This window comes from Tarenaya hassleriana, unplaced genomic scaffold (genome assembly GCF_000463585.1).
Source record: "Tarenaya hassleriana unplaced genomic scaffold, ASM46358v1 Cleome54, whole genome shotgun sequence".
NCBI lineage: Eukaryota > Viridiplantae > Streptophyta > Magnoliopsida > Brassicales > Cleomaceae > Tarenaya > Tarenaya hassleriana.
The window spans coordinates 91,142-106,539 of NW_010968045.1; the positions used below are offsets into that span (position 1 = coordinate 91,142).

Genomic DNA, 15,398 nt, shown 5'->3' on the forward strand with positions numbered 1-15,398 from the left:
TCGGAAGAGAGAGCGACAACGCAGGGGGGAAAAGAACTGATTTTTACTTTTTTCCGGGAAAAAAAAAACAAATTAATGTCTGGTTTTTAAGTTTATCCACGTCATCATGACACGTGCGGCATTGAGGCAGTAAGACCCCGAACTGCTGACGTGGCTTTCATGTTAATATTTTCAGAATATTAATTTACAAACTTTGTCACACATTTTTATTGAAACGAGGGTAAGTCGATCCATGAAATTCTGATATTTGGAATAGGAAATAACGCACAGAATATAAATCTAATTCTTAGTTTCATGCATATAAAATGATAATTATTTTGGAAATTAATATATATATATAATGATAATTATAATTAATCCAACTCTATTTTTCATTTTTCATAGTATATTTTCCGATATATTACCGAATAAAGAAAAATGAGTTTTTATAAGGAAAATCAAATATGGAAATAAATTCCATTCCACGAATATTCTATTATTTGGAATAGGAAAATCAAATACAAATTCCATTTTTTGTTTCTAAATTGGCTTTTTTTCTACACATTAATAGAAATCTCATCTCTTGGTTTCCATTTATATATAACATGATAATTATTTTTGAAATGGATATAGATTATCTCAAATGACAAGTAGACGGACCCAAATGGAAAACAGATAAGGGTTTGCTGTAATTGAGCCCAATTCATCTGAATCATGAAATATATCGAAATATATGATATATCCTATCTTGGATTACTATTATATTATTACATACATATATATGTATATACACACACATATATATATATATATATATATATATATATATATATATCACTTGCCCGTTGCGAAACAACTAGCGAAATAAGCATGGCGATGTTTACGAAGACAGCTCTCGTGGCTCTCCTCTTTCTCCTGTCTTCATGTCGGTATTAATATTTTCGTTTATATCTGTCTTAATACCTTCAAATATTTATAAATATTGAAATTCGACATTATACGATCACCTTGTTTTATGTCTCTAGATCAATTACGAGAGTTTTCGGTTCCATAAGATGATTTCCTAGTAAGAAATTACAAGATGTTAATATGTGTTCCCTAGCATTTTAATTACCCTATCATTTATATAAATTTCGGGCAGAACTTTGTTGCAATTAGCCGCTGTTTAACTGTTGGAAACATAGTTTATAGCTATTTTAATCGAAATTCATTGTGTGTGTATATATATACACGCATGTACAATATAAGTGAATGCGGGAATTATATTCATAATAAAATTAGTGTTTGTGTTTTAATAGGATTAGTATATAGTTTTCCATTTATTATATATATATATACAATATTTGGTTGATGAATAATATATTATTTGGTTGAATGAATAATATAGAAAATGTTTTATTCCGCAAATCTTGACGTTTTTTTATTAGAGAGTATGTATTATAAATGAGTCGGACCAAAACACAATTTGGGTAGCTCAACCGGTGAAATGGGGACGCAAAGCGTCTGTCCTGCCCCGAGTTCGAGCCTCAAGTTGGATAGGAAAACGTATAATCCAAAACACATGGTTTGCTTTCGATCCCGTGATTAGTCTGAGCTTCAATCCAAAATACTCGATTATCCAAAACAAAGTAGGTCGGACCAAAATACGAAGATATTTATGTGTGTGTACATATATATGTGTGTGTATATGCAGATATGTTGTGCAATGGTAGAGAAGTGGAAGCAATGGGGTGTGGATCAAAGGGGGAAACAGGGAGTTGTGAAGAGGCAACGGACAAGAGAACGGAGTGGATCCATAACTGCAAGAACCGTTTCGATTGTTTGGCTTTTTGCATAGAGCAGAAGATGCGTGTGTTGGGCTGCGTCGATGGCGAATGCAAGTGCGGTCCGTATGGGACATGAATAGAGAGGATATTTGTCACATGATAAAAAATGATATAATCTCACAAGGCCAATTGATGTATGAGAATTTTGTTTAAATAAGTTTATTATAATGCATCCTGAATTTATTTTATTTTTAAAAATAGTTTTATCTGTATATTTTTTATAACTATATCGGATTTATCTTTAATTAGATATATTCATTCGGTTTTTTAGAGTTTCGGTTCGGTTTTTATTGTAAAAAATTTTATTTTAAAAAGTTGTTTTCACTTATTTTTTATATTAAATTTGGTTTTTCTTAATAAGTTTTAAAAAATTACAACCAACCGATTTTTAATATCGTCGGACATATTTTGATATTATTCGATTCGATTTTGATTATTCTATCCAAAATATTTATCCCTAATACTACAAACATTTAGACGGGATTGGAAAAAAAATTATTAACCCTAATCTGATATTTTATTTCCTGTTAATGAATATTCTTATTCTTGAAATATCATATCAGCGCATACAATTTGGGTACATAATCTAAAGTTTTTTTAATTGCCTTCTTTTTCTGATATAAACATTTTAGGAAAAAATAATTCTACTAATGAAAGTAACATGATTATAATGTTTTATCCACAACATGAAAACATAAATATACTATTTTACCATTTTCATACCGTGTCGATATTATAGGAATAATCAAATCGAACCGAAATATATAACCGTATTTGATTTGGTTTACTTCTTAAAAACCGAACCGATTTGTCTAACCATAATTTCCACTACATATTCCCCTTGAAAAGTAGATTTCGAAAAAAAAAATGGTCACTAAGATATTTGATAACCGGTTATTATAACGGTTCAATTCGAAATTGATTTGTTATTGGTTTGAAAAATATATATAATTGTATATATGATAACAATTGGAGTTGGTTAAGTATGTTTACTAATTACATGCGACTTGAAAATCAAACGATATTACTCCATAGTAAGAAAGAAACAAGAAACGAATCGTACATTAAATTTTCTTTACTCACATTAAAAGAGATTTCAAAACATAGAAAATTCAAATATGAAAATTTTAAGGGGAAATATGAAGATTAAAAATGTAGAAAGTTCTTAAAATTATAAGATTTAACAATTAATTAGTATGCATTTCTTCGGCAACTAATCAAACTCTTTAGATTTTTTTGGGTATAAGGTCAATTTTTTGTTATATACATACATATATATATATATATATATATATTATGTTTAAATTTTGTTTTGTTTTATGGGATCTACGAAAATAGTGTTTTTTTATTTAGGATAATTAGAAGAGTTGTGTTAAAAGAAAAATTATCGTCATTATTGAATTTATTTAATGGCTAATTAGTGCGAATTTAATTAGCAAGTCAAATATTATATTTTCGTATTCTTTAGACTTATCAGCTTAACTTTATTTGTTTGCCATCCATTTGCAAATTTGTTTCTGCATGGAGAAACAAAAAAAAATACAAAAAAGAGCTTCGTGTAAGGAATTTAAAAAGAAAAATTATCGTCATTATGGTATTTAATTAATGACTAATTAGTGTGAATTTATTTAGCAACTAATTAAATTCTCGTATTCGTTATAATATTTATCAGCTTAACTTTCTCTCTTCTGGGCTCTCTCTCCATATACACATCTGTTTTCTCCATGGAAGGTCCAAAAACACAGGAGAAGACCGTCGTGTACGGAGCTCCGCCTCCATTGACGGCCGTGGAGAGGTTCTTGTACGGTCAAAAGAACGATTTCCTGCGTTCCAAGAAACAGCGACATCCCACAGATCGTCAAGGACAGATCATGAAGGCGATGACAGACAACAAGGAGAACTTGATGATGTTTGGTCCGAAGGAGGAGGAGATGACGAAGAAAAACCACGCAGCGCCCATCAATGGCGGAGGCAGAAGTGAAGTGACTGCGGCAAAAACCGCGAAGGGTGGTACTTTCAAGGGAACCAAGAAAAAGGCTTGCAAGAATCTTATCAGAGGACAATGGACCGCTGAAGAAGACAGGTATATACGTATATATATATATATGTGTGTGTGTGTGTGTGTGTGTGTAGATATTATTTTTTTCAAGCAAACCCTAATTGTTTATCAAGATCAATCTCCCAAGAACACATATATGCACATATACTAATCTTGTAAAAAAACCCACATTTATGTTGTTATACATTAACCTTTGTAATTGTATATGTGTGTGTATATATATATATATATGTGTGTGTGTGTGTGTGTAGGAAGTTGATAAATCTTGTGAGACCTGTGTATGTGTGTATTTGTAGATAATTTTCAAGTAAACCCTAATTGTTTAACAAGATCAATCTCTCAAGAGTACATGCACATATACTAATATTGTAAGAACACACAGATTTCTGTTGTTATACATTAGCCTGTGTGTGTGTGTGTATATGTGTGTGTGGGAAGTTGATAAAGTTGGTGAAACCTGTGTATATGTGAGTATATATATATGTAGATAACTTTTCAAATAAATTGTTTAATCGTTTAACAAGATCAATTTCTCAAGAACAAGTACATGCGCATACACACAGACACACACACATATATATATATATACACACACAATAATCTTCTAAGAACACGCATATGTTATGTTATACATTAACACGTGTATGTGTATATATGTATATGTGTGTGTGTGTGTGTGTGTGTGTGTGTGTATAGGAAGTTGATAAAGTTGGTGAAGCAACTTGGAGAGAGGAAATGGGCGATAGTGGCGGAGAACCTCGAGGGAAGAGCCGGGAAACAATGTCGTGAAAGATGGCATAATCACTTGCGTCCTGATATCAAGGTATCATTTCCATACACAGATACATACACACTATATACATACATACATACATACATATACATATATATATATATATATATACACACATTATCTATCGTGTTATTTGCAGAAAGATGGGTGGGAGGAAGAAGAAGAGAAGATCCTAGTGGAAGCTCACTCAAGAATTGGAAACAAGTGGGCGGAAATCGCAAAGCTGATACCAGGCCGTACGGAAAACTCCATCAAGAACCACTGGAACGCGACCAAGCGACGCCAAAACTCAAAACGCAAACACAAACGCAACAATAGCAACAGCAGCGATCTGTCGCCGACCGCCAAAAGGCCTTGCGTTCTTCAAGATTACATCAAGAGCATCAATAACAGTAACCACGACAAGAACAAGAACAAGAACATCGTCGTTGATTCTTGTAGTAATCCGTCGTCAATGGGGAAATGCCAGATTTTCTCGGACGGAGAATCTGCCTCATCGCTCGTGAGCGATTCCTTCGACGAAGAGCTCATTCTCCTTCAGAATTTCTTCGCCAACCAACCCATTTCTCTGGAGAATATCGGTTTCACAGATTATCAAGAGCCTGTCGAGATGGATCTGTCTTCTTCTTCTTCTGGGGTTGTGACTAGGAACCCTAACCCTAACTCGCTCGCAACTCAGGCGAGTCATCATGGGATGGTCACTCCGACAAATACCCACCTCCCTTCTGATCTCTACTTATCAAATCTACTGAACGGGACAATGTTGTTCTCGTCTGGTTCCTGTTCTTCGTCATCGTCCACATCCAACGAGGATTTTGGCTACAACAAGTTTCTTGCGCCTCAAGAAAACTCTACGAGTGAGAGGAGAGAGATGGATCTGATAGAGATGCTGTCTGGCTCATGTCAAAGTAGCAGCAACATCTACTTCCCTTCGTTTTAGATATGCAATGATCATGTCATGATGATGATGATGATGATCATCATCATCATCAACTCTATCCATAGAGCAAATGATCATCTGATCATTGACTCTTGAATTCTATGTATGGGTTTATGTAATTTTTTTAATCTGGTTTTCGGTTCATTATATGTTTCGTGATTTGTTGAATGATTCCAACTTCTTATAAGACAAATAATAATCGTATACCTATAAAAAAAAAAAAACAAATCCGCAACAAAAGAATCGCTTTAGACAGAAAGAATATACATGTAAAAAGAACAAAACCGTAACAAAAGATTTGTACAGATATTTGGACATTTCATGTAATTAAAATTGTTATTGTTATTATTATTCAAATTTCAACTATTGGTATGGGGTTAAATGTTGAATGAAAATGTGGGTAATTTCTAAAATTTTGAACCCAAAAAAATCACAGGAAGAATGTAATAATTCAAATCATTATTATAAAAAAAAAAATTCGATTCATTACGGGAGGCTATTATTACTGAGTTTCATTGAAGGGTTTTTTTAAAGCTCTCCTGAATTTTCGTCCGTCATTACTATAGTATAGTCAACTTTTCTATTGTTGCATAAATAATTTCACCATTTTTACGTTTTGTTTGCCAACACCAACCTTCGGTTACAAAAATTCTCCCTACATTATTACGCTGACTTTATTTCCAATTAAAAGATCCTTCAATGATGATTACAATACTATATTTCAATTCTAATCATGTGATTAATATATATACTATTTCAATTCCTCACTCATCCTTCCTACGTCATTTTATATAGTTTCCCTTTCTCTTTTTTTTTTTTTTTTTGTCGTGGATGGTTTCTATCCCAATTTTTTTTACTACCTCGTAATTGAATTGTTGTCGGATTGAAGAACTTAAAAATAAAATAAAATCGGCTGTTTAAATAAAATGTGTTCTATATTTGATAAGCTAAGATTAATGGGTAATATATTTATACCCACCACAAAGTGTTGTAAAAGTGAATAAAAAAAAACAAATATACTTTTAGTTTGCAAACATTTTTATACATAAATGTAATCAACTGAATCTAACAATACCCAGAGGTTTTTCTTTTTTTTTTCCACGAGCAAGCCTCATTCATCTCCTTCGGCCCGTGACGGCCCAGGTCCCAAGATCTCGCCCCGTGAACAGAGAGAACACGCCACCGATATAAAGAAGCTGGCACCGATTATTACTAATAAACATCAACCATTTTTTTTTTGTTTAACTGTGCTTTGACATCAACCTTATTGAAAAACAATTTGTTTTATGTAATTGTAAGTGATTTCGTTTTCCGGATAAGTATAGGTGTCGAATTATGGGTTTACAAATCTTTTTTTTAAAAAGGGTTCCATGGATAAGAAGAGAAAAAACGAATCCGAAGAGCACTATGGTTCACTTTGGCCCACGACCAAAAGCTTTATATATATATATATATATATAAATTTCAATTTGAAGATTTTAACTCATAGAAAGAAACTCGAAATGTTTATCCTGTTATGAATTCGAATTTCAAATTAAAGAAAGTTTGTTCTGTTCTGAATTCAAATTTAAAATTAAAATTAAAGAAAAGAATGTATATTCTAAGTATATTCTAATAACATGAATTGTTTCTAATAACACCCCAACTACCAAAAAAAATGTACAGAGAGAGAGATATATGTTTGGAGTGAGAAAGAGAGGCATCTTAAGAAGAAAGAGCTAAAGGAGGATCATGAAACATAACCAAAGAGGATATGCCATGTAAGCCTAAAGAAGGGATGGCGATTACTTGATGGATGGAAGTGGGGATGGGGCTACTAAAGTGGACAGACGTAATTACGAGAGCACATGGCATCATCTATCTTCTCACTACATATAGTACACACACACATACACATATATATATATATATATGCGTATTGTAGTAGCGTTGACACGTTCCCGAAACCTATCACCATCAGCGTGGCTTGTTGTCTAATTTACATAGAATCTTCCATCTATACAGAGCAAAGCGACACATTATGTCGGTTCGTATATTGTATAGTTCGATGTGAGAAAATTAACAGGTTTCAAATGGAGTGAATATGGTGAAAAGAAGGGATGGCGATTATTTCAAGACAAAAGAAAATAAACATAAATGAAATTGAAAATTAAAAATTCAGGGGTTATTGTTTTAGCTTAGTCATAGGTATTTAATAAAATATAAATGAAATGCAATTGTATGTGAAGCTCCCATTGGGGAACTAACGGTTTTTTTTTTCCAGCTGGAGTAACGGTCCAAAATTCCAGCTGGATCGCATCCACGCAACAGAGAGGCGCACTCTAACAGACTGCACTGCTCTCTTCACTATCCTACGCCTACCTGACCGGTTCACGTTACCGAATTGGGGCTGTCGCACTCTCGCCGGCGGATTTACCGGTAAGATCAGAGTCCGTTATGTATTTTTTTCCTCCATTTTTTTGTTTTTTTATTTGGTTAGTTAAAACAAAATGATATTTGCAGAGGAAACAAACAGATCGATATGCATGTTGAGAATATACACGTGCGAAGAGTGAGAGAGAGACCTAGAAGTCAGCGGTTTTCCGATGGGAGGTACGGTGACGCGCCGGGAGTGAGTTCGATGGATATTTTTCCGTCTCTTGCAGGTTCCTTATGCTACTGCGGATGGACAGAGCATCGGCCCTGACGAATCCCGATATGTCGCTGCTTTCGCCGGATTCTAGTAGATTCACAAATGGTGAAGAAGAATCAATTGACCGACACCAAGGAGTAGCTTACGCGAAAACGAAATTCAAATCCATGCGCTAAACCCGAGTTCGCCAATATTTGAATACGCATAAATATGCGTAAATTAAAATCGAAATCGGAAACAGTAAATGGATAATCTGGAAAATGAATCCATGAATTAGATCGCTAAAAAATGAAATCGATGAATAAAGTAAGAGAGCTTGAAACGAAGCTGCATTGTACCTAAATGCGGCTTGAATCCGTTAAAGTGAGCCAAATCTGAGAAAATCAGAAAACGATAACCGATCAAAAGCAGAAAACAGAAGACGATCCAAGTTAACGAATTATCGGATTTAGAACAGAGTACGAACCTGATTGTGATGGAGTATGAGAAGTGAGGTAGAGAATGATGAAACATATCAGAGTGAGCACGGGAATGAAGTGGACGAGCTTCTCCTGCTTGTGGTGCGACGCCGAGAGCGACGACTGCAGCGATAACCGCCGCGGCCTCGAGTCCTTGAACTCGTGGTCGTCGTAACCGGCAGAGGACGACGAAGAAGAAGGAGACGGAGACGATTCCTTACGCTTCAAGTCATCGACATTATAGACTTCATCCTTTCGTCCTCCATAGCCATGGAGCTTCGAAGCCGATGAGTCTAGCGATAGCCTCTGCATCGCCGACAGAGAGAGAGGGAGAGAGAGTGCTAACTAGAGAGAGAGGGTTGTGAATCTCATGACTGTACCGAATAAATAAATATTGGTTAGAGTGAGAAATATAATAATTAATGACACGTAAATGATGACAAAATATAATACGCTTATGTAAAAATGGTTATTAAGACTAAATTTATAAATTTTATTATATATCAAATAATCATTAATGAGTAAATTACTCAACCATAACCCATCCAATTGAGATTTTGTCGAGCCCAAACGGAATAATAATCCACGATTTTACCCAATACAAAAATTAAAATCCAGCCCATCAAAAAGTAGAAGGCCCATATAAACTCCATTTGGGCTCTAAATGGGCCCACGTAGGGCCCATGCTACTACAATGTCTTGAGCATCAAGCAAGATCAACGGTCGGGATTGCTTCGCCGATAAACCGGCCCGTATAAAACAGAGCGGCAAACAGCGACGAGAGTGGGATCGACATTTCTGGCAGATCTGAAGGAGGGAAAAGAGAATAGATTGGGATCATATTCGAAATTGGTAGTTTTCGAAGAACGAAGAGGAAGGCTCCAGAAGAAAATGGTGTTGTGGGAGTTAACGTTGGGAACAGCGTACTTCCTGGGACTGAAGCGGACTCACAGGCTCGCGTTGAAGATCCAACGTCGGATCGTCGGATCCAAGCATCCTCGGATCCGACAGTTTCTGCACCGGTGAGGTTTTTTTGTTTCTGCCGATTTCGTTTCGAATTGTCTTGTTTCTGGGAGAAAATCCGTCGTCCTTTGTTGGGATTGTCGGTTTTGGTTGTGTGATTTGGCGGTAAGAAGCTTGTTTGAGGTCAGGCGAATTGGGATCGGAATCCTGCTGCGGATGAAAATGTTGATTCTTGATGTTTGATTGATTCTCTCTCTCTCTCTCTCTGTTCTTGGGTCTGGGCAGGAGAACTCGACAAGTCTTCGATGTGGCGCTCAAAGTCCACAAGAACATCCAGCGCAGAGACATAAAAGTTGGTCGGAACATGGGTAACTGGATTTTCCGGTGGCTTGACCGGATGAAGCCAGAGGCTGAGATTCACTCTCCACCAGAAAAACTACCACGCCATGCCAACTCGAACATGAACAAGGCAAAGAAACTATCAGAATTGTTCCATCTCAAATCTCCGCAGAACCGTGAATCAGCTCGGCATATGTTCATGTCATCGAGGAATCTTTGGCCGAAATCATTCCCTACCATCCCCATGATGATCCGGCCACCAAGACCCACCGGAACTATGATTCGGTACAAGCATTACAGCATCAGTCCAGGTAATAATCCGATTAAACCGGGCTATACTAGAAGCGGGTTTGGCAGTTTCGTCATCCGCAAGGACATTCTGCAGTGGATGATTCAGAAATGAAGCTTCAGAATCACTAAAGTTCCAACCTTTTTCTTATTTGAACTGTTCTGATGCTTTTTGCCACTTCCAGTTCTAGCGACAATAGCGAGTAGTTGTCCAAACTGTTCTTCTGGTCTATGCTTGGCTTGTTCTTTTGAGACCCTGTAATGGAAATCAAAGATAGTTTTGGACAATCAAGTAAGGATCAGACCAACATTTTGGACAAATCCTATGTAAATCGAAGATAGATGTCCTGTTACTGTCAATGGAAGCATTCCAAGTTTTCTGCTCTCATCCATACCCTGTCTTCTTTACACTCATCTATGCATTAAAAGGACAACCTGTATATATAATATAACTCCTCAGAGTTCGAGCAGAGAGCTTCCTTCTCTCGCAAGCACGAAAATGCCACCGTCCCCTCTAGAAATCCTGAGATCTTTGTCGAGGTAAGTGATCAGAAGCCAGGAGCTGCCCCGGTTTCCTGGAAACGGAAGACTGAGAGGCTGCTGACCGGATATTGCCCGTGAAATGTTCGCTGCTATTTCTTGTAAAGGGTTCAGAGATTGCTTCAGTAATGATAAGTTGACCTGCTGCCCGAACAATTCCACATTCTCGGGGAGATCGAGGCTTGATTTTATCTCCGGAGGTCGAAGTGTACCTTCTTTGAATGAAACCTGAAGAGTTCATAAACAGTAAAACAAAGATTCATGCTTTAGATATACCCATCACAGATTCTACAAATGAGACAGCTCTTTATGGTCTAAGCCAGCCGGACTTCTATTCTCCTTCTACAATGACTTGCTCTTGTCTGTAAATTTTTCATCACTTGAATGAAAGGAACAGCGTCCCAAGTGCAAAGGATTCATGCTTTAAAGATACCCATCAAAGGAAGAATTGCAGAAAGCAGAAGAGGCAATAACTCGGGAAAAGGGTATTTTCGGTTCGACCTGAATTCTCGAAGGGCTTCGAACTTCAAATGTAGCAGAAGCGCTGAACGAGAAGTCTGCTAAGGGACCGGAGAGTGTAATTGAGTTTTCCACGGAGAGGTTCTTCGTGTCAATAGACTGAGTTATCCTTTTAACTTTCAAGAAAGGTGTCGACCCCGCAGCCAGAAGAGGCAACAACTCGGAAAATGCGGTGTATCTGACCAAACCCGAGAAGCGAAAAGATAAGCCATGAGCGTCACTAATCAAACAAAAACGAGAGATAGCTTTACCAAGATCCAACAGCAATCAGGGGGGATGGAAACCATTCACTGCTTCATTCCAATAAGAATGTACATTGAATCTATGCAAAGCAAAGCAGTATATGGAAGAACTATGAAAACGAACTCTAACTCATGTTCAACCAAAATCCTCACTGCAGACATTACCAGCCAAAATCGAAACGTTATCGATGGATGAATAGGAAACTCAAACTTCATCTCTGTAACACTGATAAGAAACTCTTTTGGAAGTTCGCTGAACAGCAAATGATCTGAATAAGGTATGGAGAAGGGGGTGAAATGGAAAGGCAGAGAGGAGGAAGAAGCAAACTCACAGCAAAACCCAGTTGCCGTCGAGAAGATCCGAAGCCTCAACCGGAGTAGGCGTCGGATTCAGAGCCTCCAACTGATTCAGAAGCTCCAACACCTCCCCACGAACCTCCGACTCGGCCCGGAACCCTAATTCAGTTCCGTACACCGTGTCCGCCAGGATCCTCTTCAGCTCCCAAGCCCGATCGTACACTGCGCTTCCGTTCCCGTTGCCCACTTCGCCGTCTCCACCTCGTTCTTCCTCCCACTCGTCCTCGTACCTCGGAGGATCCGAGTCTGCTAAACTGGTCGCTGGCTCATCCGGGTCGGGTTCGGATCTCTCACCCCACTCGTCCGTAAACTCAGGAATATTTCCCGCGTCGGGCTCGGCATCAGATTCGGTTTCGGGATCGGACCTCTCGCCCCATTCGTCCGTAATCACGTATGCGTTTTCTGGCTCGGAATCGGATTCGGAAGATCGAACTCGAGAAAATCGAACAGGCTTCTGATGGCGAACAAGAGAGAAACCGAGAGAATTAGGTTTTACAGAAAGAGAAGAGTATAAGGGCTTGTTAGGGTTTATGGAGGGATCGAGGAAGGGGGAAGGACAGGAGATGGAGAAGAGAAGAGCCATTGCCAATCGCCCGAGTTCAAGCTTCCAAGAACAGTTTCTGCTTTCTCTGACCTCAAAAAAAAAATAAAATAAATAAAGCTATGGAAAAAAAAAATTTAACTTGAGGCTTGAATTCAGGATTTTAAATTGGGCTTATTGAGAAGCACATGTTAGGCCCAATTATCTGATGGGCCTTATTGTAAATCATGAGAAGATTTTCGTAATTAACAACAAATAAATTATTGTGTTTTTTCTTACATTTTCTTTGGTAGAACAAAAAATTTAAATCGTTAGGAAGTTCATATATATATATATATATATGTATGTATGTCTGTGGGATGTACGTAATACATACGTCGATATAGTGCATACAATAGTTGTATATATCTTATCAATGTTTCACCATACATATATGGTAGAAAAATATAAGTTAAAAAAAAAAGCAAAAAAGAATAAATTAGACGTGTGTTATCGTTTTAAAAGCTTTGATCTGCCAAAATATTTTGTATGAAATATATATATATATATCCTATACCTTATGAGTCTCCGACTCATTTTGTTCAATCAGTCTTTTCCCCCCTCCACTTTCATTTAGCTCATTTTGATTTAATTCTTCTCAAAAAACACATATATATATATTCTTGAATACGAATATATATATATATATATATATATATATATATGGTCATAGAGTTTTCGGATATTTGAAATAATATAAAGAAATTCAAAGATTGGTGTGTGTAGATGGTTCAACATCTTCTTCTTTTGATAAAAAGTCAGAAGTTCGAATCTTGTCCAACTAATGGAGTTCGGTCTTTTATCGTTTCGTATATTGATCCAGATATGAAATGAGATATTAGTCTAAATATGCAAGATTTAAAAGTAATGGTTAATAGTTGAATGTCGTTTAGAACACGTGATTAATAAAAAAATTATATAAATTGTTCGAGGATATGAATTCGAATTCCATGATTATAAAAACTCGAATTTCAGATTCGAAAATTCAGATATCGGACGAGAAAATCATTATCCACATCTATCCGTATGGAATTGTTTGGGATTATATTTAGTCCGTCTATGATATTCCAAAACGTTACTAAAAGTGATTATGTATGTATGTATGTATGTATGTATGTATGTATGTATGTATGTATGTATGTATGTATGTATGTATGTATGTATGTATGTATGTATGTATGTATGTATGTATGTATGTATGTATGTATGTATGTATGTATGTATGTATGTATGTATGTATGTATGTATGTATGTATGTATGTATGTATGTATGTATGTATGTATGTATGTATGTATGACGTATTTTGTTGTTTATACGTCCAATCTCATTGATTTTTCAACCCAAAGAGAATCCCACAATGGACCTGTTTTGTTTATTTCCCCTTTCGGGCCACTAAAGTCATTAATGTTTGGAAGAATCAATGCAATCCTCCACTAATGTAGTTTAATCTAATTTTAAATTAAACTAAATATATTGTTAACTAAAATTATGTAAATCTAAATCATTTAATTGCAATAGATATACAAATAACTAAAAATAGGATAAAAAATAATTTTATAATGATATTTTCAGAACGAAATCGAATTATAGTCCAATTTGAACACAATAAAAATCCGAAAAAAAGATAAAATTGAATTAATATAATTTTTAAAAACCCAAAAATAATGGAACGATGTACGTAAATGCCAAAATTGTGCGTTTAAAAATGATTATTGAGATGTCAAAGTTGTGTGGAATACGAATAATTGAGGAAGAAAATGCGATAGCGATGCCATAAACCTTTTTGTCAATATAATTAGATTTTCTCAATTATTTTGGGAAAAAGATTTGATGTGAAATAAAAGTTAAATTACTAAACAGTGTTTATATTTGAAAAAAAAAGGGTTGGTTTATGTATTATGATGTGGACGAATTTCCCCGGTGAAAAATTAGTTTTTAAAGAAAATAAATTCTAATTAATTAATTAAAGTAAAGTAAAGTAAACCATAAAAAATATATATTCCACCTGAGAAAAAGTCACCATATCAATGGGAACAAAATCTTTTTGAATGTACCATAAAAGATGAAATTCAAAGAACATTATTAGAATGTCTTTGTGCGGTATGATCACACACACAGAATGAAATCTCTGAATATGACACCACCTAACTACCATTTTTATTTATTTATTTATTTATTTAAATTATTTGCACATATATTTACACAATTAAGACATAGATATATAGTACATAGCCTGTATAGAATATTATTCCTATAGCCTGCATATATTAAATTTTGAATGAGATTCGATCGCGTTTGTTATATTTTTCTTGTATTACACCATAAAAATTTAAAAAAAAATGCAGAATTTACTTCTTTTTTTTTATACATTGGGAACCCCGGCTGCTACCCTTCGGACGCGCTGACCGAGTAAACCCAAGTCCACACGCACGAGCCTGCAACATACGCATGAGAGGTAAATCAACCGTAGCTGACAGGCGATAGGTGAACGGACAATGAGTCGAACCTCCAACCTCTCGTTATGTGGACCATGCTCCTTGCCAACTCACCTAGGGGTTTTTTCCAATGCAGAATTTACTTTGTTATTAAATAATCGACAACATGAATATTATTATATATATGGTTGGTCGTGTGCGAAATTCAAATCCCGCATCGAATGTTATATAAAATCATTTTAAAGATTTGATCTTGGCATTGGTATTAGAATATATATATATATATGATTAAATTTATAAATAATACTTACCGCATTAATGCGAGATTCTCTTGTTTGGTCCATCTCGTAATACGCAGGCAAACCCATGGATTAATTATAATTAATTTATTAGTGGTTACCGACAAGAAATGGATGCTTCTAAGTTCTAACGCTACATGCATACATC

The 15,398-nt window shown here is 35.7% G+C and overlaps 4 protein-coding genes and 1 long non-coding RNA gene across 6 annotated transcripts; 3 read left to right on the forward strand and 2 right to left on the reverse strand.

Moving 5' to 3' along the window:
• The first annotated feature begins 829 nt into the window (after positions 1–829).
• On the forward strand, positions 830–1,993 carry LOC104798486. The gene is made up of 2 exons (XR_769450.1): positions 830–904; positions 1,673–1,993. It is a non-coding gene; the product is annotated as an uncharacterized LOC104798486 (long non-coding RNA).
• Positions 1,994–3,529: 1,536 nt separating this feature from the next.
• Positions 3,530–5,597, forward strand: LOC104798611 (myb-related protein A-like). The gene is made up of 3 exons (XM_010520779.1): positions 3,530–3,888; positions 4,561–4,687; positions 4,797–5,597. Exons 1-3 carry the CDS (start codon positions 3,530–3,532, stop codon positions 5,595–5,597), a joined length of 1,287 nt encoding a protein of 428 aa, XP_010519081.1.
• A 1,001-nt stretch (positions 5,598–6,598) lies between these two features.
• LOC104798487 lies at positions 6,599–9,053 on the reverse strand. 2 transcript variants are annotated; one of them, XM_010520604.1, is made up of 4 exons: positions 8,696–9,053; positions 8,568–8,603; positions 8,162–8,316; positions 6,599–6,793 (listed from the first exon to the last, which is right to left on the reverse strand). In XM_010520604.1, exons 1-3 carry the CDS (start codon positions 8,997–8,999, stop codon positions 8,162–8,164), a joined length of 495 nt encoding a protein of 164 aa, XP_010518906.1. In that variant the 5' UTR covers positions 9,000–9,053; the 3' UTR covers positions 6,599–6,793. The 2 variants fall into 2 exon arrangements, with proteins under 2 accessions (XP_010518906.1, XP_010518908.1); XM_010520606.1 differs by lacking the exon at positions 6,599–6,793 and adding an exon at positions 6,800–7,593.
• A 228-nt stretch (positions 9,054–9,281) lies between these two features.
• LOC104798489 lies at positions 9,282–10,663 on the forward strand. The gene is made up of 2 exons (XM_010520608.2): positions 9,282–9,709; positions 9,936–10,663. Exons 1-2 carry the CDS (start codon positions 9,579–9,581, stop codon positions 10,390–10,392), a joined length of 588 nt encoding a protein of 195 aa, XP_010518910.1. The 5' UTR covers positions 9,282–9,578; the 3' UTR covers positions 10,393–10,663.
• LOC104798488 (plastid lipid-associated protein 3, chloroplastic-like) lies at positions 10,606–12,566 on the reverse strand. The gene is made up of 3 exons (XM_010520607.2): positions 11,911–12,566; positions 11,319–11,514; positions 10,606–11,045 (listed from the first exon to the last, which is right to left on the reverse strand). Exons 1-3 carry the CDS (start codon positions 12,516–12,518, stop codon positions 10,734–10,736), a joined length of 1,116 nt encoding a protein of 371 aa, XP_010518909.1. The 5' UTR covers positions 12,519–12,566; the 3' UTR covers positions 10,606–10,733.
• Positions 12,567–15,398: the final 2,832 nt, after the last annotated feature.